Source organism: Sciurus vulgaris (genome assembly GCF_902686455.1).
Source record: "Sciurus vulgaris genome assembly, chromosome: 6".
Taxonomy (NCBI): domain Eukaryota; kingdom Metazoa; phylum Chordata; class Mammalia; order Rodentia; family Sciuridae; genus Sciurus; species Sciurus vulgaris.
This window is the reverse complement of record NC_136466.1, coordinates 71,744,719-71,767,098: the sequence shown is the minus strand read 5'-3', so window position 1 is coordinate 71,767,098 and position 22,380 is coordinate 71,744,719. Positions and strand designations below refer to the sequence as shown.

The 22,380-nt window shown below is 48.3% G+C and overlaps 1 protein-coding gene across 1 annotated transcript; it reads left to right on the top strand.

The window, feature by feature from the left end:
- The first annotated feature begins 12,572 nt into the window (after positions 1-12,572).
- Positions 12,573-17,218, top strand: LOC306663590 (uncharacterized protein). The gene is made up of 2 exons (XM_079143992.1): positions 12,573-13,255; positions 14,453-17,218. The coding sequence occupies exons 1-2, from the start codon at positions 12,610-12,612 to the stop codon at positions 14,515-14,517; spliced, it is 711 nt and encodes a 236-aa protein (XP_079000118.1). The 5' UTR covers positions 12,573-12,609; the 3' UTR covers positions 14,518-17,218.
- Positions 17,219-22,380: the final 5,162 nt, after the last annotated feature.

The following is a 22,380-nucleotide window of genomic DNA, read 5'->3' as shown; positions in this document are numbered from 1 at the left end:
GAGTGCCCCTGGGCTCAATTCCAAATACTGCTCCCCCCCCCCCAAAAAAAAAAAAAAGGTTTTGTTTTGTTCCTAAAATTCTGGTAGGCTGATGTCAAAGCAAATCCATGGTCTCAGTTACCCTACTTTATTGCCTTCCTCTGAAGTTTGGCCTCCACATCCCCTAATATGTAGTGTCTCCCAACTTTGACATTGTCTCACCTCATGATATATTTAGCTGGATGGCAAAGGCAGTGTTCTCTGTACAAAGATTTTCTCTGCATAGCCCAAAAGCCACACTTCCTGTTCTAGAGGTTGATTCATGAATGAATCCACATTTTCATTTCTCCCTCCCTTTTATGGGGACATGGCTTATAGCAGGTCTGAAGGAAGCTGGCAAGTGGCCCTTCCAGGCCTCTCTACTGCTCTTGCTTGAAGTAAGCACAACCCTGAGTACTATCCCTGCCTTTTCCCATCATTACCACAATAACCTAAATAAAGCCTTCTATGAGCCAGTCTCTTGAACTCTGTCTCATTGAATTTTTGGTTTCCTTCTGTCTCCCAGATTCTAGCTCCAGAAGACACCCTTTCTTCCATAGAGCAGGCCTTCTATCTGAGTGAGGCAGTCTCTAGGAGAGGATGTGGGTCTTCACAGATTCCCAAAACCTTTCTGTTCACCAACAATTGGCCCAGGAATTGGGTCAGCCAGAGTCAGCCATGCACTTTCCAACTCAGAATTTTGCTTGGGCTTTTAAGTTTCTGGAGGCATTTTCCTGCACCCTCTAAAATGTTGTTTCCCAGATGTTTTCTGACCTCCAGAGAAAGGTCCAGAGTCTGTCACTCTCCAGGGGCTTCTTCCAAAAATAAAATCTCAAATTCCTTGGGATATATGGGTGGTTCAAAGGGCTGTGGCATCTGTTAAACTTGTGTGAAAAGCAGAGAAGATAATTCAAACTTGAACACATCATGATTTTTTTGTAGCCTCTAAAGCAGTGGTTCTCAAAGTGTGAACACTGGATCAAGAGCTAATGATTAGCAGCCCCTTGGAAATGGTTGTAAATACAAATCTGGGGACCCCATTTCAGACCTAGCAAATCAGAACCTCTGGGGCTGAGGCCCAGTGCTCCCTGATGAAATAAGCCCTCCAGGTAATTCTGATGCATACTTCAGTGTGAGAACTACTGCTCTTTCTAAAGCAAAGGTTGTCTCTTTGGAGACTTAGGTTTGAAACTCATGAAAGCTTGGGGCTCTCTCAGCTGCTCTTCAGACCCTGCTAAGGCCCAAGTTAAGAATTACTGCTCTGAAACTTAAAGTTTATGCATCCCTCTCTGGCTACCACTACAAGAAGGGATGATTTAATACTCTGTCCTGTTATTGGTATGCCAGATGTCATCAAGGGTGTGGATCCCCTGCACCAGAGAGCACAGGGATAAGGGCTTGCTGCTCCCTGCATGTACTGCCATTGTAACCCACAGACATTAAACAAAAACCAAATGTTCAGGCACAGGCTACAGGTGACTCCTGGAACTGAGAACTGTATGTCATATCAGAACTGCTAAAAACTACTGAGCTTCTGTGACAGTCCTGGCTGTGCAAGTTGACTATAGCCAGTGGTTTTTCAGTGATAAGTTCCACTAGAGGACTTCCCAAGACAAGTTTCAGGCTTTGATTCCCTAGCTAAAAGCATCTTACCTGGCACTTTCATAAACTATTTGCACCTGAGTAGCCAGTGATTTGTCTCAGGTGTCAGTGCTCAGCTTTTCCTCCACAGTTGTTCTTGGGCCATGATAGAGCAACATCATTGGGAAAAGTCCCTATGTTAAAAGCAGGACCTTCAAAGAAGGAGACTGACTGAAAAGAATGCCTAATGCTGCAGAGCTTGGGCAGCCCTATGAATCTCTCCCTCTGGCTGGTAGAACTTCCTCATTCTGAGAGGTGGCCCAGGGAGAATGGCCTATTTCTGTACTCTTGACTTCACACATCTGAAACGGAAGCTTAATTACCTCAGGAAACCCATTTCTTCCCCCATGTTAGTTCTCGCATTGCAGTAAAGAGCACCACTATACACAAATTGCCCAAACTAAAAGCAAAGAGCTCATTCCATGTTCTAGTTTCTTACAACACTTGTAAAATATAACCTGTATCTGGTCACATCCCCTCATGTACACTACTGTGTGGTTCTCAAACTTGAACCTGTATCAAGATCTCCTTAAGGGCTTGTTAAAACACCCATTGCTTGCTGCATGGGCTGGGGGTGTATCTTGGTGATAGAACACTTAACTAACACACCTGAGGGCACTGGGTTCAATCCCCAACACTGCAAAGAACAGACTGTTGGGTCCATCCCGAGTTTCTGATGCAGCAGTTTTGAGGTGAAGCCTGAGAATTTGCATTTCTAACAGGTTCTTAGGTGCTGCTGTTGATCCTGTGGCCTGTCATATTCAGAATGTCCATTCATCTCACTTTGTCTGAAACTATCCTGGGTGTGCCTAATGGCCCTGCTTAAGTATTTGTATCAGTCTTGTTCACTTGCACAGGTGTCCCTGTTTGGATAACAAATTACACACTCACCCATTTTCTTACCTAAAACCTCCTCACTGGTCTCTGTACTGCCATTCTTACCCCTGCAATCCATTCTTCACACAGTAGCCAGAGTGATCTTTTTTAAAATGCTAATTGTGTGGTGTGATTCTTCTGTTTCTCTTCCATTAAGAGTAAAGTCTAACTCTGCTGTGGTTACAAGGCTGCTATGATCTGGCTCTGCCTTCCTTTCCAGCTTTCTCTCCTTCCTCTCCTCTCCTTGTTAATTTTTCTCAAGCCATGCTGATTGCCTTTCTGCTGCTTAAATGCATGGAGCCCATTGTCGCCTAAGGGCCTTTGGCTTTGCTCTTTCCTTTTCCTGGAATGCACTTCCTCCAGATCCTCCCGTGGCTGGACGTTTTTCATAATCAGGCCTCAGCTCTTCAAAGAGGCTTCCCTTGACAGCCCACACTGAAGGAGCCCCTCCCAATCATTCTCTGCTCTGTCCAGTTTTCTTCATACAGCTCACCATGGTCCAAATTGTCTGGCTCTTATTTTTGTTTTTGTTTCTACTGATGGTCTAATGCTGAGGGTAGGATTCACTGTGGCATCCCCAGTGCCCAGTCAAGTTTGGCACACAGCAGATACTCAGAAACATCTGATGACTAAATGACTTGACTCCAGTGAGTCTAGACCATTTCTGAGTCACCTGTCTCTGGGACTTGCTCCCTCATCCACTTTGAATGAAGGTTTGTTGTTATGTGTTATCTCATCTCTGGCCTACAGGTGGCATAGAACAGAGACCCTGAATAAGACATGACTCTCTGCCTGCTGCCAACCTCTTTAGCTTCCTGCACTTCCCATCTCTGTATAAACCTCTCCCAAGCTATTTCATCTACAAATGAGACTCTGGGGCAAGGAAAAGTAAACCTAGACTCATCAGATAGCTTAATGCCCACCCAAACCTTAGTTCCAACCCCCTCCCCCCCCCACCCCCCCCACCCTCCCCCCGCAAATTACCACTAGTTGTGGCTCTGCCATTCAGCACGCACTTGGGGTCCCTTTGGTCACTGGGCATATGATAGGCAGCATTTTCCTGGACCTTTTTCTTGGTGAGCTGGGCACTCTCCTGAATCCACTAGCCAAGGAAAGGGAGGGAACTAGCTATTTGAGGGGCAGTATATCCTATTTTCAAATATTGAGGATAGGAAGCACATGGGGAAGCCTGGCCTCCATAGAGCACTAGCGCTATTGGTGACATTTCACCAAATTCTGGCTTCTTTGCTTTCTGTTCTTCATCTCCTACCTTCCCCCTTCCCAATGCTAGGGATCAAACCCAGAGCCTCATGCATGCTAAGCAAGTACCCTACTACTGAGCTACACCCCCAAATCCCTTAGCTTCCTTGTCAAATCCTTAAAATGGAAGTGATGACAACCCTACCACCAACAATATAGCTTTCTAGGGGTGAAGTAGAAAAAAGTCTTCTTCATACTAAACTTGAGGTAGAAATGAGGCTCCTGGACTCAGCTGAGTTTAAAATAAAATTAGACTCCTAGATAAATTTAGGGCTGTGGAGTATGAATGCAAAGAGCAAAGTCATCTAGCAATGGAGATAGAACTTGAGAATTTCCAAACAGCTCTCCAAAAAGTGAGTCTCTTTTTGAGCACCAGACTGCTACTCAGTGGGCAGGGAATGAAGAGGGGTGGAAGACCATATCATTACTCTGGAGGACTTCTAAGACTTTTGTCTGAGTTCTGGTCTTTTGGGGAAGAAGCAGTGGGAGTAAAAAGTATTAGGTTTGAAATCAGGCCTGGGTGCAAATCCAGCTAGCTCCTGTGACCTTAAGCTACTCAGTATCTCCTGGTCTCAATTTCCTGATTTGTAAATGAGATAAGAGTGCCTACCTCATTTGATTGTTGGAAAGATTAAGTGAAATAACTTGTCAAGAATTTATAACACAGTGGTTGGCACAAAATAAGGTTTAATAAGTGCTACTATTATCATCATTATCCTCCTCCTCATTGTTATTGATAGAAAGGGAGTCCCATGTGGAAGTTGGATAATAGATAAGGGCATAGCCTCCAGTAGCCTCCACTTTCCCAGTAGGGATAATGAAAAAGATCAGGTGTCTCTCCAGGATGATCAACAAAGTCTTCATCTATCTGGAGGAAGGGAGATCCATTCTGACTCTTTCCCAGTGCACCTTTGGCTCCATCCTCATTTTCTCCTTTCCACCCAAGGAAGACCCTCAATTTATGGCTCTGACTCCACAGATTTGGCTTATCACTTTGTATCTGTTCCAGGCCTGAGCCCAAGGTTTTCGGTTGTGGGGTAGAGAAGAGTGTGAAAAACAAAATGTGGTCTTGTTCTAGGGACTTTACTTCCTTCTGGCTACAGGCAATATGTCTGCCATCTGCCAAGGATGTGGGACAACTAGAGAGAGGTCAGAGCTACATATTAATTCACCTGTTGGACATCTAAGATAGCAGCTGATTAACCCTAGGAAATAGCTCCAGTATAAGAAAAGGAGTAATTTGCCATTTACAGGACTCTGAAGCAAGGACCTTCAGGGTTTGTAAAGCTCTTAAAATTTTACACGTGATCAGACCTGTATGTGTAATGAACATTTTTCTGAGAACAGGATCCATAGTTTTCATCAAAACTCTCAAGGGAAGCCACATCCCACAGAAGTTCAAAATCATTGGTCCCAATCTGAGAGCAGAAGTAGAACCCTTTTCCTGGGAGTCTCTATGAGGTCTCATCCTTCTGCCTGACTGATTGGCAGGACTATTAGTAAAAAGGGTCCAGAAGCAGGGTTGCTTAGGCATCAAAGGAGGAGAGCTACTCTCCTCATTGGCTGGCCGGAGCCTCCTGTATCTATTTGAAAGTTGGGGGTTCTAAGCTCACTATCTCCTATTTTTCCTGAAAAATAGGAGTTTGATTAGAAGGCATTCTAAACTTCCATATTTTGTGCCAGATGAGTGAACTACTCTTGTATCACCTCAGAGGTAGGAGGCAGGGTTGGGTGACTTTGCTAGGTGTGTGTTGATGGTACTAATGGCAGGAGGTGCAGAGCTCTCTTCATGCTGCTCTTACTTGAATACATGGTACATAGTTGGTACTCAGCCATTGTCATGTGTTGATATGAAGGAGTTGTTTCCTTCTGTAGACATTGAAGCTAAGCTCCTTGGTCCATTTTGTAAAATTTCCCAAAGGTCAGTGGCTTCTCCTTACTGTTGTGTCATCCTTTCATAGGGGTCAGGAGCCTTGGCCTTAGCCCCAACAGCAAATTACTCCTTACTCTCACCCTCAAAATCCTGATGCTTCTTGGAATATGATTCCATCATTAAGTCTATGCTCCAATTCTGGCCAGTCACTTAAGTCTATTGCTCCTCTTAGTCATGTTACAAAATGGCATCTCTCTTCCTTGCTAAGAATTTTTCCCCTCTTCTCAAACCCCAGGTCCATGTGCTCAACCCAGTTTACCAACTAGCATAAAATACCACAAAATTTCCTGAGACTTGAATATGGCTGTTATCCTATCTGAATCAGGCAGACATTCTCTGAGCTCAGAGTCAGTTCACAAGTAGGAATGTGGGCTGAGAGTAGCCAAGCAGAGTGGTTCCCTGGCTCTCCCAAGAGCAGATCCTGATCCTCTTAGGGTGAGTTGGCTGATACATTCTTCACAGAAAAGTTTCTTTTTGTTTTGGGGACCTTGTATCAGAGTGTTCTCTAGACATGAAACAGAGTGAAGTCTCCAAGATATATGCCTCTGACTCAGAACTGTCAAACCATACGAGGCACCTCACTGACCTAAGAATATAGGCACAGCCATTATCACTGCCATTGTGGTCCAACAGCAGTTATCCTCCCAGAAGAGAACAAAGAGGGTCTCAGATGATTAAAGCCCACACTGGGTGACAAAATCCTCTCTATGCAGGAGAAATGAGGTCTTGGGGGCAGCTGTGTGTGCCACATCTTCTCTGTGAAAGATGCATTCAAGGACTGCAGGCTGATGTCTACTGAAGTAGTCCTTCCTCCTGCTTCCCACCTGAGGCCAGCAAAAGTCCTTTTATTTCTTCCATCTTGCTGTACCTTCTCCTCTCCGACATCCTGCTCCATTTAACCTATTTATCCTCAGCTGTTTCTCAGCAACTATGACTTGAGTTAGCTCTTGTCCGTAGGGCTCTAGAGATGACGGACAATGAAATGCAACAACCTTCTGGTATTTATTTACCTACTCCTGAACCATGACTTACACACTTGGAATTGTGAAGGAGCAGACAGGCCTCCAAGGCCATCTTATCTCACAGTCTGATCCCTAGAAGAATGAGCCACCCCAAACTCCAGACGGACTTTTTTTTAACTTTTAATAATGGTGCCTTGGGTTGTAAGAGATTTTTTTATTTTGATATCATCCAAATGTGTTATTCCTCTCCTTTATGGCTTGGTATTTTATGGCTTCTAAAGAAGTCTTCCCTATCTACAAATAATAATCATATTTCTACTTTCTTGTGCTTCATTTATGGTTATATTTGTGTTCTTTAATCCATCTTGAATCTATTTTCATAATAAATGGTGTGAGTTAGGGATCTAATTTTCCCCCCCAAGAGTTGGGTGCTGCCCAGCATTAGTTATTCGGTAGGCTATCCTCTTCCCCAGTGTCTTGAAACACTACTCTTCTCATATTCAAAACTCCTATAAAGCCAGACGTGGTGGCACACACCTGTAATCCCAGCAGCTCCTCAGGAGGCTGAGGTAGGAGGATCGCGAGTTCAAACCCAGCCTCAGCAATTTAGTGAGGCCCTAAGAAGCTCAGAGAGTCCCTTCTCTAAATAAAATGTAGAATAAGGGACTGGGGGTGTGGCTCAGTGGTTAAGTGCCCTTGGGTTCAATCCCCCGTACCAAAAAAGAAAAACAAAAAAACCCCAAACACCTCCCGTATATACAGGTACTGTTTCTTGATTCTGTTATTCTTTTTTTGTACTCTTGAACCCATATCACATCACTTTTGTTGTTGTAGCTTTGGGGTGCTATTTCATACAAAAGATTTTTCTTCTTTGTTTTTCCCTCCAAATCATTTTTCTGTCCTTCCATATTTTTTCATTCCAGATGCACTTTCTAATCAGCTTATCAAGTTTCGTTTAGGATGTCTTATTAGAATTTTGGTTGGGACTTTATTAATTATAAGAATTACATTGGGGGAGAGTTGACATCTTTACAATATTGAGTCTTTTCATCTAGAAACAGTGTCTCAGCTGTGTTCTTAAAGGACTCCCAGGGGAGACATTCTCTATTCTCCTGATTCCCGGAGTCCCTCTGCTTCCCTGGGCTGGTGTCTTGGGTCACCAGATCCTTGTATTGCCATGTCCTATGATCCTAGCTTACTCATTCCCTCATCCCACCCAGAGATAGATTAAATGGTTAGGCATTTGCTTTTGCCTAGGAATTGGGAGCTTTATCTTTCCAAGATCCAAAAGAACTCCAGAGAGATTGTCCTATCTCTCTTCTCCCCTATTCTTACAGCTCAGTCTCAATCTCCCTTCTCATCTTGCTCCTTCAGAAATTCTAATATTTCAAATCTGGAGTAGGTCAGTCTAGCATTTCCTTCAGTTTAAACTTCCCTGAGATTCTGGTTGACCTTGATACAACCCCTATTCAGACCTTCTCTGTTCACATTGCTCTGTATCATTTCTGAGCTCCACATGAACTCATATCTTGGAAGAAGAAGAGTGCTCACCAAGTATTTGGAGGAATAGCAGTGTTGGTGATTGTATGCCAGCTGCCCATAAGCAGAAAGAACTTATGACCCCAGATTTGCCAACAAATACTAGCCTATGACTCTGCTTACCTGCCTGACGTCCACAAAGCATCTATGAATTCCTAGCTTTTCTTCTTCTTCTTTCTCCCCCTCTTCCTCCCCTTCCTCCTCTTCCTCCTCTTCCTCCTCTTCCTCCTCTTCCTTCTCCTTCTCCTTCTCCTCCTTCTCCTCCTCCTTCTCCTTCTCCTTCTCCTTCTTCTCCTTCTCCTCCTTCTCCTTCAAAGAAGAAGAAGAAGAAGCAGCAAGTGCTGTACCACTGAACTAACTACATCCCCAGCCCCTAGCCATTATTGATCCCTGACTCTGCCAGGTGCACCAACCTCAGAGACAGGCTGTTACATCAGACTGAATGACAGAGGCCTAGGGGTGAAGGAAGAAGGGCCTAGCCCATCTACTCAAATCCCTTTCTGGAATAGTGGCATCCATTGTTTTTATTGCCAGTATGAAAGTTAGCCGTAACTACAGTTGCATAGGCCCTCAGACCAGGTGTAGCAGCCAGGTAATAGGGAAAAGGAGCCCTGAGGTCCCCCAGAACAGCAGAATGCGTTCAGGCCAGGTACATTAGCAATGCAGACATAGGCAGTTTGCCCAAAGCCTTTTGATTATATACCTTGACATTCAGAAAGGCCACAGAGTTTTGACATCCATACATGTTTTGCCCAGCTATTTCTGCATTTGCTTACCTCTCCCTGCATGACCTCCTCCTGCTTCCAGGTCCTGAAAGCTTGGAGTGGTGCTCAGTGGTAGAGTGATCCCCCAGATCAGCCCAAGCTAGCACTAAAATATTCCACCTGGCCTTGGTGAATCCTCTTCACCTAATGTTTATTCCGGGGATAATATTTCAGGGAAGGACTATGGAATTTATAAGAGTAGTTGGTAAGTTACTCTAACTTAAGATGTTACAGAAATGATTCCTAGACATTTGGGTTTCAAAGGACAGAATGAACTACTCAACAGAGTGAACCAATTTCAGGGACGAGAAATCTACCACAGTGGCTAAAAATTCTAGTAACACAAACAGCTAAAGCATTAGATTCCTTGAGATCTCCCTTCCAAAGAAAACACGCTACAAAGATTAGTCTCCCCAGCCAGTCCCCACCCCACCCCCAAGTCGCTCAAGGCCCAGCCAGCCACCCAGTTTTACATGTCTAAATCTGAAATCAAAGTCCCAGGCAGGGAGAGGGATTGTAACAAGTAGTTGCAACATCCCACAAGAATTTGGGAGTTAAAGGGAGCCAAACCTGGGCCTTCTCCAAAGCTTGCAAGTCTGAGATTTTGAGAACCACATTTGATCCTTCCAAAGTATTAGATGTAAATGTTTTGTCTTGTGTCTGCTTGGCAGTTCTGGAGGATTCTGCATGGCTCCTGCTAACCCATCATAGTGACAGGTGCACGTTTCCCTGGGAGAGGAAATGGTGAGGAACTGCCTGCCTTAAGCCACAGGTCCACAGAGTTGGTCTTCACCCTGAGCCATGCTCTGGACACTGCTCAGGAGAGGGTGGGGGGACTCTGAGAGGGAATGGGTCTCAGGTGGCTGCAGAGATGGACCTGGATGAGAGAAGAGGCACAGGCATCCTGCCTCAGCTTTATTTCCTTTTTCAGCAATTCATACACTCTCTCTGCCCTTCCCCCAGCCCTTACCTCATTTCTTACAGGTAATTTTCTTTTTTTCTTTCTTTTCTTTTTTTTTTTTTTACTTTTATTTATTTATTTGCATTAACTTTTTTTGACAATGATTTTTTAAAAATTCTTTTCATACATGTATATAGGGTAATGTCTGTCTCACCATCCTTCCCCTCCCCACTCTCCCCACCCCTCCCTTCACTCACTCCCTTCTGTACAATCCAAAGTTCTCTACAGGTCATTTTCATAGACATTATTTTGAGACTACGTTCTCCCTTTTTACATATTGAAAAAAAAAATCTTAAAACCAGGTGCAGTGGCAATGTTTCTAATCCCAGTGACTCTGGAGGATCTCAAGTTCAAGGCCAACTTGAACACTTGCCTAGTCTATGCAAGACCCTGGGTTCAATCCCCACTAAACAAGGAAAAACTAAGCCATCCTTAAAAAAAAAAAAAAAAAAAAAAAAGTAACTACTCTAACTATGTCTTGAGATAGCTGAGCATTATTGGGAGTATACAGTTGGTTGTTGTGATCCACATACTATCATCATCATCAAAATCATAGAATATCAACCATTTACTGAGCTCTTATTTTGTGCAAGGAAATGGGCAGCATTTTATAACCTTTGTAAATCCTCGCAACCCCTTTGCAAAACAAATATTCCTATTTTTTCATCTCACAGAGAAGGGACCAAGCCTGGCAAGGTTAAGTAGCCTGCTCCAGGTCTTCTGTTGGCCAGAGGGTCTAGGACGTTGCCGTAGCTTTTTTTTTTCCTGAAGGAGCAGAAAGCAAGGCACCTGCCAGCTCCAGCAGTCCCAAACTGCCAGGCACAGTTGTAAGACGTGTTCATACTATGTCTTTTCTGTGGCTCTCAGGCCTGCCCCAGCTGACCCAGCATCATCAGGATATGATGCTTTAGGGATGGGGTTGAAGTGGAGGTGAGTGACACCAAAGCTGATCCATGTTCTCTCTTTCAGCTTAGGGAACAGTATTCAACCCCTTGTGCCTGTCTGGGACTGGGAGCCAGAGCAGCCAAGGAGTCTGGCTATTGGGCTTCAAGCTACTTTAAGGAGCAAATGAGGTCCTGTGTACCTAGCTTGCTTGACCATAGTGTCTGACACTAAGTAGAAACTTATAAATTGATGACCGTGTTTATAACTTTTAAAAAGGAGTGGCAGAGAGACCATGTTTGAGAGACCATGTTTCCCCTTGGGGCCTGTTCCAGGAGAGAGAGAGGGATAATGGAAGCAGATGTTACAGGTGTCATAAGCCTTTAGGAGCACCCACATAGGAATCATATATGAATAAATGAGACAAGTTTCTCCCTGTGTTCACCTAGGCCCCTTATAGAAGAGGAAGAAGGCAGTGGCTGACTGTGGAGGAATTCAACCAAAGTAAGAGTAAATGAATTCTCCTTTAGATGCAGTTTGATTGATAAGGAAAGAAAACCTGACCTGGGCAAAGGAGCATGGGCCTGTGTGGTCCCCTACTAGGCCAGGACCCTTCCCCGCCTTCCCTCACTCCTGTTCCTGCACACACACACCTCTGGTCCACCCTGCTCCTACCCAGAAAACTTTTGACCCTGCCTCCTTTCCCTGGTGGTGTTTCTTAGGGCCCCAGCCCAAGAACCCATTCTGAGTTTGTTCCATCTGTACAATACCAGACGCTGGATGGGAAGGGGTCTTCCCAATTACCTTAAATGACTTCAATAAGGAAAATGGAATGGGAAATGGAGCAGAAACTGACACAGACTGCCAGTTCCTGCCAGCCCTGGTGGACCTGAAATTCAGAGGCCCCCACACCTGCTCCTGGTCCCTTAGTAAGCTCTTTTGTCTTCCTCTCCAGGAGGCTTCCTGTGCCTTCCTTCTTGCCCAAATGTCCCACCTGACTCTTTTTAATCTTTTTGCCTTTGGAACTAGCCTGGAGCTACTCCCTCCCCAGTGTCATGACCTGGGCTTCCTTCTTCCTGACAGAAACCTAGTCCAGTCTTTTGGAGAAGCTGGGGACACCTGCTGCTCCGCTGCTCAGGTGGCAACCTTCCTTTCCCTACTTCAGCCTGCACGCAGGTCTGCCTGCTGCTGCTGCTGCTGCTGCTGCCTCCCAGAGCAGCTTCCAGCCTCCAGTTCTTGCTCTTATTCTCACTGAAGAAACATACCCTTTCAGGGCCTCTGAGGTCTACCACCCTTGCTTTCCCACATCAGCCCTCCACTCCACTCCACTCCACTCCACTCCACTCCACTCCACTCCAGACTCGGCCAAGAATACACTCCCTTTCTCTTTCAAAATCTTGTCCATTTAACAAGTTTTGATAGCTCCAGTATTTACAGTCCATCCCAGCCCCAGTGTGCCCTCGCCTGAGGCTCCTGCTGCCAGGCACATCATCTCCTGAGTGTGTTTGTCTTCTGAGATTCAAAGAACCCAGAGGTCAAGATCTTTACCTTCCATAAGGCCTTGGGCGGTGCCAGACTCCTCGAGAGCACTAAAGGGACCACTTAAAATGCTGTTCCTCTTCCAAGGAACCCTCCTGGCACTGCCTCAGAGCTCTCCCAAGGGTGTCAGGCCTGGGGTGATCCTGAGGCTGGGTGGGCCAAGGCTGCTATTGTCAGGTCACTGCAGAAGGAATGGAGATATGGGCCCATGTTCCAGAAAGGGTGAGAATAGGCATGAGGCTTTTATTTCTAGGGAGTCTGGGTGAGGGAGGGGAGGACCATTCCGGTATGAGATCCCTGGGTATCAGTCACCATGCTAGTGGAGCAGCTCGCACAGGATTTGGAGGATATGATGCAGAGGAAACCTCAGATCTCACAGTTGTTTTGTTTAATCGACCCCCGCCTCCCAATTCCTTCCAAGCCTGCCTTCTTCTCGGGTTCCCAACCCAGGGCAGATTCTTGCGTGACCTCGGGCGGCGCCCAGTGCTGCTGTGGACAGCTCATTCCGCAGCGGCGGCGTCGCTTGGCTTGTCCCGGGGCCGCCAGGGGGCGAATGGGATGCCCGCCGGCTCCTCGGACGCTGGGCGCGCCCGCACAGCGCTCGGGAGAGGCCGGGCCAAGGGGGACGCTTCCCCGCGCCGCCGCAGCCCGGCCGGGCCGCGACTTCCAGCCCCGCCCTCAGGCCGGCTCGGTGGCCCTGCGCGCCCAGGCCTGGGACTGAGATGCAGCCGCTGCACGCCTGTCCAGGTGACCCGGCTGTTCGTGAGCCGGGCAGCGCGCTTAGGATGCTGCCCCCGGGACTCAGCGCGGTCCCTTCCTGTCCCACTGGCCCTCTCCGCTCCGGCTCTACTCTCGCCGCCGCCCGGCTTTCGGGCAGATGGTTAAGTAGGCCGCACCTAGGGTGCAGAGAACCTAGGACATTGAAATTTAAGGAGGAGCGAGGGAAGATCAGCTCTGGTCCCCGCTTTCTCCCCTGGCACCTCCGAAGAGGGTGCGGGGAGCCCCAGGACAGCGACTAGCACGCGCTGGGCACCTGTTAGAGCTGGGGTCTCAGCTTGGCCTCCTGGATACAGGCATCTGGACCGCAGTTGTCTACTAAAATGACCACATCTGGCTTTAGGTTTTTTAAAGGAAAACAAAATGAGAGAGAGGAAAAATGAGTTTACAGTTGCATGTGTGAGCCCCTCTCTGGGTCTGCCCTCAGGGAGGACCCTATTTCAGAAGTCTCTCATGGCTGTCAAACATCCCCATGGCTCAGGACTTCCCAGCCTTGGCATTGCTAGGGATCATTCCACTTGATAACATGCTGTTTCCATAGAGAAATACTCTTATTATTTGAATCCCAAGTCAACCTTTGTGAAAACTGCCAGAGTTGGTGATAAACCTTTTTGTGTTAAAAAAAAAAAAGTTCTCTGTGTGGCTACACACTAGCCTGCATCCATTCTAGATATTTCTACCTTTGAAGAAATGCTTCCTTACTACCCCCCAAAACAAATCAAGTTTAAAAGAGAGCCCTTGAAACAGCACCTCTCTGCTTGCCTGCTAGTCAGTCACTCACATTTTGTTTTGGTTTGGTTTAGTTAAATTTGGGGAGTTTGCAACCCCTGAGTTAAGATTAAATTAATTCTCAAGTGGCACATAAGCTGTGGTTTCAGATCCTAACATTAGCATAGGGCTGCCTCTCTGTCCATCTTGTTCTGATTCATGGCTTGTCAGATGGACACTCAAATCCTTGCCAGAGTGGGTCCTGGAGTGCACTCACATCAGGAGGTCCACAAGATACTTTACAACCTCAGTTGCTTTCATGCTCTGAGATGCCATTCTGAATTGGAAACTCCAGACCTCAAATCTGTTTAGAACGGCCCTGGGCCCCAGGAGGTCTTACCTCCTCAATTCATCCAGACATGAGGATGGGCCCTGTAACTCATCCCATGGTCAGAGACCTGGGGGACCTCCAACCCTGAGGAGAGGATCACCTCCCAGGACACAGTGCTGTCACTTTGCTGATGGTGCAGGGGATCTACTCCAAGCACGGCACAAGTCCCTATCCTGTTCTCACTGTTCTTCACTTCTCCAGATGTGTCAGAGAATTCCCGTCTGTGCAAAGGCAAGGGATGGCCTGAAGGTCAGAGCCCCATGTGACCTCAGGTCTAAAGAGTGGCAACTGTGAGGGCTCTGGATCCATTCCCCGCTCTCAGGAGGCTTTGGTGATGTGAGTGGGTAACAGCCTGTGTGGCCATGGCCTCTGGTCTTGCCCTGGGTTCTCCTCATTTTCTCAGAGGTGAGTGCTTACTAGGTGTAGGTCCCACAGAGCTTCTATATTCACCCCGACACAGCAACCTAACTGGAAGAGCACCCACAGTTCAACCCACTTGAGGCCTCACCTTTTTGAGACAGCACTGCCTTGTGCCTTCTCAGCCCCTCTGGGAACCCTTTGTTCCCAGGACAGCTACCTAGAGGAGAAGGCCATGTCCTCACGGCCTGAAGGATAGGAAGGGATAGATAAGATTCTCAGTACCACATTTTCAAAGGTCTCTCATAGCTCACCTTTAATCTCAGTCTTCTGTGATTGAGGAGCACCCATTTTATGCCAGGCACAAGGCCAGAGGTTGGGGATACAAAAATAAACAAGAAGTTTATGCTGTCTGATGGAGGAACTTATTATTTAATTCATTTACTCACCAAATGTATATTGAGCACCTACTTTGTGCCAAGCCCTGGGGAATGCCAAGTGCTGGGGAGGCAGTCATGAAGACAGGCATAGCCCCTTCCATCCTAATAGCACCATTCCATAGACTCATGATCCATAGGCTGTGTGGACATCAACCAAACCACTTAGCAAGTAGAGAGTTATGAACTGTGATAAAGAAAGAATCACAGGATCCTTTAAGAGTGGGGAAAGGGAAAACCAGGCTGAGTGGGGTTGGTGGGGACAGGACCTGGACACACACCTAGCGGAATCTGATTTGGTGCTTATCTTCCTCCTGAAACATCCTGGAGAAGGCTGCTCTATGCATTCTATCCCTTACCCCCCACACCCTGGAAATCAGCCAGCCTCTCCACATGGCCCACTCCTGAGGATGCCAGCATCTTCTCTTGCCACCTGTTGATTGGTGACAGGAAGCTGCAATGCCCTGTGTGGTTCCTGACTAAAGTTTCCAGGCAGTGAGAGATGGGGTCTTTGGCCATGGGGCTGTGGTATCCCAGCCTTCTGTGCTCCATCAGCCATAGGAGGAGGAGCTGGGATTGGGCACTTGATAAAAGAACTCCTAGGAGAGAAGCTATGGGGTTTGGCACATTGACATTTGCACACATACACCCCAGCCTCCACTCCCCTGGTTCTCTGGCCTTCTCATTTTCAAGGCCTGGCTAGGATACATCCCCAGCCCCCATTCCTCAGAAGAATGGCAGGGCCTGGGCAGCAGAGCTCCGGGCCTGGGACCCATCCAACAAAACAGCCATTCCAGATGCCTGGTCCTGACTGGCTTTGGCTTCTCTTCCACTCCACAGTCTGGCTGAATCTGGGTGGGACAGGCTTCTCTGCTTCCAGGTAAGGACTCACCACCCAGGGGCCAGAAGGCCTCCTCAGGAAACATCAGTACCCATCAGCCCCTCTGTGGCCCGGCCCTTTACAGACTGCTGAGAAGACTGAGGACCTCTGTGATCCCCCTAAAGAGGGGTGCAGGACCCCTCAACAGGATGCCAATACCACCTGTTCTGGTGGCTGGGAGGGAGGGTGCTGCATAATGCCAGGAGTTTAACCCAGGCCTCAGCCTTAAAGAGCAACTGTGGCCAGGGTCATCAACTGGCTTAAATCCTTGGGCAGAGCCTCAGTTTTATCCTCTTGGCCAAGGTGGCCTGCTTGGAAATCCCAGGGTCTCTCAACAGGCATACGAGTATGGTTATCCAGCTATAACCTATAGGCAATGAGGCAGCCTACACTCTCCAGCAGCATCTTTCTTCCTTTTTTCTTTAAAGGTATGGACAAGCTTGGTGGGAGTGGGGACCGAGGTTAATCCTTGAGTTCTTCAGTATATTGAGGTCAGAACCTTGGACTTGGGAAAAACTTTTTAGACCTGCTTTCCTCCTGTGGCCCAAGAACTTTGGGTATGTGGTTCTCTCAGCCTTCCCCCCTCCTTCTGGCTAGCCACTCCACACTGAGGGTGGTATAGAGCTGAACTTGGTTACCCCTGAGACCCTAGCACTGAGGAAGGGGGCCCTTCTGCTACTGGTGTCATTGTCTCTGAGCAATCTCTATAGAAAGAATAGATTAAACTTGCTGGAACACAGTGGCACAACCCTGAGACTCTGTCTCAAATTTTTTTTATTTTTTTATAAAAAGGGCTGGGGATGTGTCTTAGAGGTAAAGTGTCTCTGGGTTCAATCCCCAATACCATAAAGGGGGGGGAGGTGAGAATCTTCTGGAAAGCCAGAGATTGGCACTGAGCAAAGATATGATCTTCTTGTCATTTTTCTGGTCAGTAATCCCCACTACCCCACTTTCCTCCTTTCTAGCTCCTGGAGCACCCCATGGCCTCCAATCCATGATACATAGCCCTGGGTGGCAGAACTGCCTACCTGCCTGGGTGTCCCAACCAGGGAAGAAGTAACAAGATCTCCCCAAGCTCTGGGACATGGAAGGGGTAAGGACAGCTTGGGACCATCTGGTGCTCAGCAGGAAGCAGGATACAGAAAGCCATGGCAGCCCTGTCTGGGAATCTGGGGGCTTCTTTTCTCCCCTTGTTTGAGCACACTGAGCCCCTCTTTATGGAATCATAAATGTTAAGCAGACTCTGTTAGGTTGAACAACATTAAAGTATCCTAGGTAGATGCTGGAAACACAGCAAGGACAGATAATAATATAATATCAGGCTGGATGTAGTGCTGCATGCCTGTAATCCTAGCTACTCAGGAGGCTGAGGCAGGATGATCGCAAATTCAAGGCCAGACTGCAACTTAGACCCTTTCATAAAATAAAAGAATAATTCTTTTTAAAAGGGCTGGGAATGAGCTTGGCGGTAGAGTGCTTGCCTGAGCATGTGCAAGGCCCTGGGTCCAATTCCCTGTATTCCCCGACTCCCGCAAAATAATTCTGCCATTTGTTGTTCACTTAATATGTGCACTCTTGGCTTACTGTGTAAATTTTATTATTTGATCCTTTAATTCATTATTTAATCCTATTTAATTATTTAATTCTTACAACTTTTAAGAGCTATATGCTGCTGTTATCCTCATTTACAGCTTAGGAAATGGGGCTCAGAGAAATGAAGTCACTTGCCCAAGGCCACACACAGCTAGACTGCCTCCAGGCTTCACACCTTCCATCCCCTTTGTCCCACCCCCAGGCCCCTAAGCTGGGGGAGGAAGAAGCAGTGGAGAGAAGAGGTGGGTGCATGCTAGCCTCCACACCTTCCCCAAGTTCCTTCTGCCTCCACCCAGGCTGTCTTTCTGGCCTTTGGGACAGTGTCTGAAGGTGGGCAAATTTCCCACAATGCCTAATCTAATGACCCGGGAGGAGGCAGGCAGAACCTGTCATTCAGGGACTATGGTGGTGGGGGACCTGGCCTGACAAGTGGTCTCATTGAGCTTTTTGGGAAGGTTGGCCCTGGCCCTTTCTAGTGTGTCCTCTCAACTTGGCAGGGGGCAGATGGCCTGGCAGGGAGGTGACAGCTCACATCTTCTCAGATTCCCATCTTTCTGGTGCCTGAACTCCCTAAATACTGGAGCTGTCTGCCTCCACTTTCTACCTTGGGCCTAGATAGTGACTCCCCAGGCCTTTGGCATCTGGACTGCTGTCAGCACAAGACCAGGGAGGGGCCTGTGAAGTGAGAGGCATTCTCAGAGCCTCAAACTAAACAAGACCATGTAGTCAGAGAACCTTCTGCTGAAGCCACTCATTTTTCCCAGGACCTTTCCCTATAACCATATAGCCCAGACTGCTCCAGCATCTGCAGAGGTGTAGCCTGAGGGAGGAGATGGGGCAGGGCAGGGACAAAGGGTGCAGAAATGCTGCAACTGGAATGTCAAGCCAGACCCCAGAGCTTCCCTCCCCTCTCCACAGATCTCAGGCCTGGGGGAGGGGTAGGAAGTAAACAGGTGGGAGGCTTCTTATGGGAATGGTCACTTTCAGTCCTTATAGCCACCCTTAAAAAGTGCTGTTATTATCTCTTTGACAGAAAAGGGAACTTGGGTCAAAGTCCCTTAGTTGGCTGTGGCCCCACGCTTGACTCCTTTCCTGTACCCACCTCCCAGTCCTTATCAGCCTGTGACAGGAGGATGGAGTTGAGTAGAAGGAAAGAAGGCCTAGAACATAGGGCGAGGAGCCTCAGGTGTGGGAGAAGCACTTGTGAACAGGAGTCACCACCCCCACACCCACTGTGGCTCTTAAACCGACCAGATGGGACAACCCTCGTTTGTCCATTCTAATTGGGCACCTGCCTATGAAGGGCTTACGTACCAGGACTCAGAGATGACATGGTCCCTATCCCTGGGTAGTACTCTGGAGCCAACATAATGAGGGCCGCATAGAGTAAGTACTTAGGACAGGGAATGGGTCAGCCGGCTGGGCTGGAGTAAGGGAGGGGTCAGCAAGGTTGCCTGGAGGAGCCTTTAAAAAAGCATAGAAATTAGCCAGACAAAAAGATGATGGGTGGTAGGGGAAAGTTTCTGGCAGAGGGAGCCAAGTGGGCCTTTGTGGGCTGCTGAGGATCCGGGGGTGAGGTAGACAGAGGCAAGAGGACCGGCTTGGGGGCGCGGGGGCAGCCTAGGAATCAGAGGCCCTCAAGGCAGGGCCTGTGGCTTTCCAACAGGAACCTGGGGCCAGATCCGCCCACAGTCTCCCTGGACCTCGCTGCGAACTGGACCGGGAACATTCCAGCCTAATCGCAGCTCAGATCGGCAGCTCCAGCTCCAGCGGCTCTGCCTCAGGAACTCCTACAACCCGGAGTCTGCGCGGGTAGGCACGGCCTGTTGGAGTGCGGCGGAGGGGTCCTCGGATCGACCAGACTTTCCACAGTTAGAGAGGGTTTCCCCTGTACAGATTCTGGGGAATTGGGTAGAGATGGAACCAGAGGCCCCAATCACGGGAGAAGAGCAAATATCCCTACGCAGGAACAGGACTTTGGAGTAATCCCGGTTCTCAGGGGCCCCAGCTCAGCTCGCTATTTGTGGAACGGGCTGAAGGGCAGAATTTCAGCCCCAGCTGGGGCCCAAGCCTGCGCAGCGCCCTCCACCAGGTCCAGCCCCACCTGCCCTCGGCAGCAGGGAGGACACAGGCCAAGGATGTGAGAGCAACAGACCCCCAGCCCTGGAAAGGAGGTATAAAGGGCCAACTGGACTAAGGACTCTTATTGTCTTTTAAGATGTTGTTTATTCGCGGAAGCTCCCTTTCCTTTATTATGCAAACAGCACCATGCTCTCCAGGGCAGCTCTTTGCTTAAGGAGGTGGCAGTGGGGGCATGTGCTTTACCACTAAGGCACACCCCCAGCCCTTTTTTTTAAAGAGAGTCTTGCTAAGTTGCCCAGGCTGCCCTCGACCTTGCCATGCTCCTGCCTCCCACATCACTGGGGTTCTAGGTGTGCTCCACTGCACCCACGGCGACATGGGTGTTCACCACATCATTCAATGTCATCAATTTCAACCTGAGGTTTAAAAGACAAAGCCTGCCAGCCCCTTTCCTCTCTGTGTTGGGGAACCTCCTCTATGTCTTTGCCCTGGCTCCCTCTCTCTCCGTGGCATAGGAGAGCAGGTGAAAGGCCGAGAAGCAGTGAGTGGAAAAGAGGAGAAATCAGGCATCACCTTGTCCTAAGGGATCCCCATATCACCTCACAGGCTAGGTAGAAACCTTGCTTTCTGGAGGTCAGCAGGGTGTCAGGGGTGAGGTGGGGGGTGGTGACTCCCTCCTCTCTGTTTCTGTATCAGGCCCAAGGACCTGGTGTCATCAGCAGCATGATTAGGCAAGGAGGAGGAAAGCACCCGGCCCCTGCAGACTTGGTTGACCTCCCTCTGAGGCTTGGCCCAACTCTACGTGACCGTGACCGTGTCTCAGAGCCATCACCAGCAACAGCAGCCCCCGCAACAGTAAAGATCACTTACTGGGTGCTTGCTGTGTGCCCTGCCCTGAACTCTTCTTTATCTTTTTTAATCCTCACAAACCTCATGAGAGTTTAACTAAACCCATTTAACAGATGAAGTAACTGAGGCTCAGGGAAATGAAGTGACTTTCCAAGGTCACACAGTGTATAAGTGGCAGAGGCAGGATTCAAACCTGATCTGCCTTACTCCAGGGCCTGCAGATGGTAGCAGCCTAGGTCAGCATTACCCCTCCCCCCACCATGCCAACTCACCCCCAAACCCGAGGCCCTCCTGGCAGCGCCTCCTGCACTGTGCAGCCCATCTGACCTCTTCCTTTGTGAGGTCTTCCCAGCCTCCCAGCCCACCCTTCCAGAACTGGAGAGAGCAGAGAGGGCTTAGGAAAGTCTGCTTCTGCACCCTCACACCCCAGGGCTGTTTAATTCCAGTGTCTCAAAAACGAGAGTCATTTGGGTTTTCATGAGGGAACAGGCAACAGGGCCAGTGTATCCTGGTACAGGGGAAAGGGCTGAGTTCAGCTTGATGATTTGCCTGGACACAGCCTGGCCAGCATTAGCATTACATGTCAGAGGAGCCGTGGTCGCTTTTGTTAGGTGGGATTATTATGTTGAGGGAGGAGGAGAGAAGGAGGAGTCCCATACAAAGGTGGGTAAGGGAGAGGACACCACAAATTCCTGGGGGCACAGAGGCAGGGGCAGATATTCATGGCTCAGGCTGGTGAAAAAATCATGCCAGAGCTCTGTGGGTGGTCTTACCACAGCTCCAGCCCCTGGATCTGGGTGTGCACCTGCCCCAGTGATTTAATGGGCCCTTCCCACTCTTGCCTGTCCTGACTCCATTACACTGGTGCACTGGGCCCTGCAGGGAGCCCTTCCAGACTCCTGCGCTTTAGAAGAGGAGGTACGTGCCACCTTTACCCCAGTTTACCTTCATCGGTTGAATCCATGATGAAAATATGGTTTAAACAGAAGCCCAGTTTCTTTCCAAGCAGCCACTGATCTGGTCCCTCCCTCCATCTCCAAGGAGCACAGGTTTCAAAGTCAAAGAAACTTTAAGTTTGAATCTGGACTCTTCCACTTTTTAACCTGTGAGTGGAGTCCTACACAAGTTACTTAACCTCTAGGGTCTTAGGTTCCTCATCTCTAAACTGGCTGATTCTTGCCAGGCATCACACACATCTGTAATCCAAGTGCCTCAGGAGGCTGAGGCAGGAGGATCACAAATTAAGAGAACAGCCTCAGCAATTTAGTGAAGCCCTAAGCAACTTGGCAAGACCCTGTCACAAGATTAAAAAAAAAATTTTTTTTAAAGGCTGGAGATGCAGCTCAGTAGTTAAGTGATCCTGGGTTCAATCCCCAGTTCCAAAAAAAAAAAATAGCGAATTTGAACTGACTGATTTTTGTGATAAAAGAACTAATAAAAAAAAAAACCACTAATGTTTATCAAGTGCCCACCATGTACCAAGATGTTTCATGTCTTATCTCACTAAATCATCAAAAACACCCTGTGAGATTGGTACTGTTACATTGCTCCCATTTTATAGGCAAGATAACTGAGGTTTAGTTTAAGGGAGTTGCTGAAGCTGGCAACTGCAGAGCTGGGACACTCCCCAACACCCTGACTCCATGCCCAACCATGCTCTCAGCTACCCCGATGTGGATGGGCACCCATAACCACAGGCTGGTTCCCTACCCCACTCTGCAGTAGCAACCAGGAATGCTGACCCCAGGGGCTGGCTCACAGCCCAAGGCCCCTATCCCCACCCAGGTCTTGAACCCCTAGCAGGCTTCTCCTGACCACCTTCCTGAAAGACTGTGCTTCCTCCCCAGGCCTGGGGCTGGGGCCTAACATCCTGTGGCTGTGTGCTGGTGGCCCAAGTAAGGCATCAGGTCCCAGGAAGAGCCTGTAGTTAG

Bases quoted from the DNA above. Each gene is read 5' to 3' on its own strand.
- LOC306663590 (XM_079143992.1), top strand. From the start codon at position 12,610: ATGAGGCTTTTATTTCTAGGGAGTCTGGGTGAGGGAGGGGAGGACCAT. The intron at 13,256-14,452 runs GTTAAGTAGGCC...TCACTTCTCCAG, and splicing joins GCCCGGCTTTCGGGCAGATG to ATGTGTCAGAGAATTCCCGT.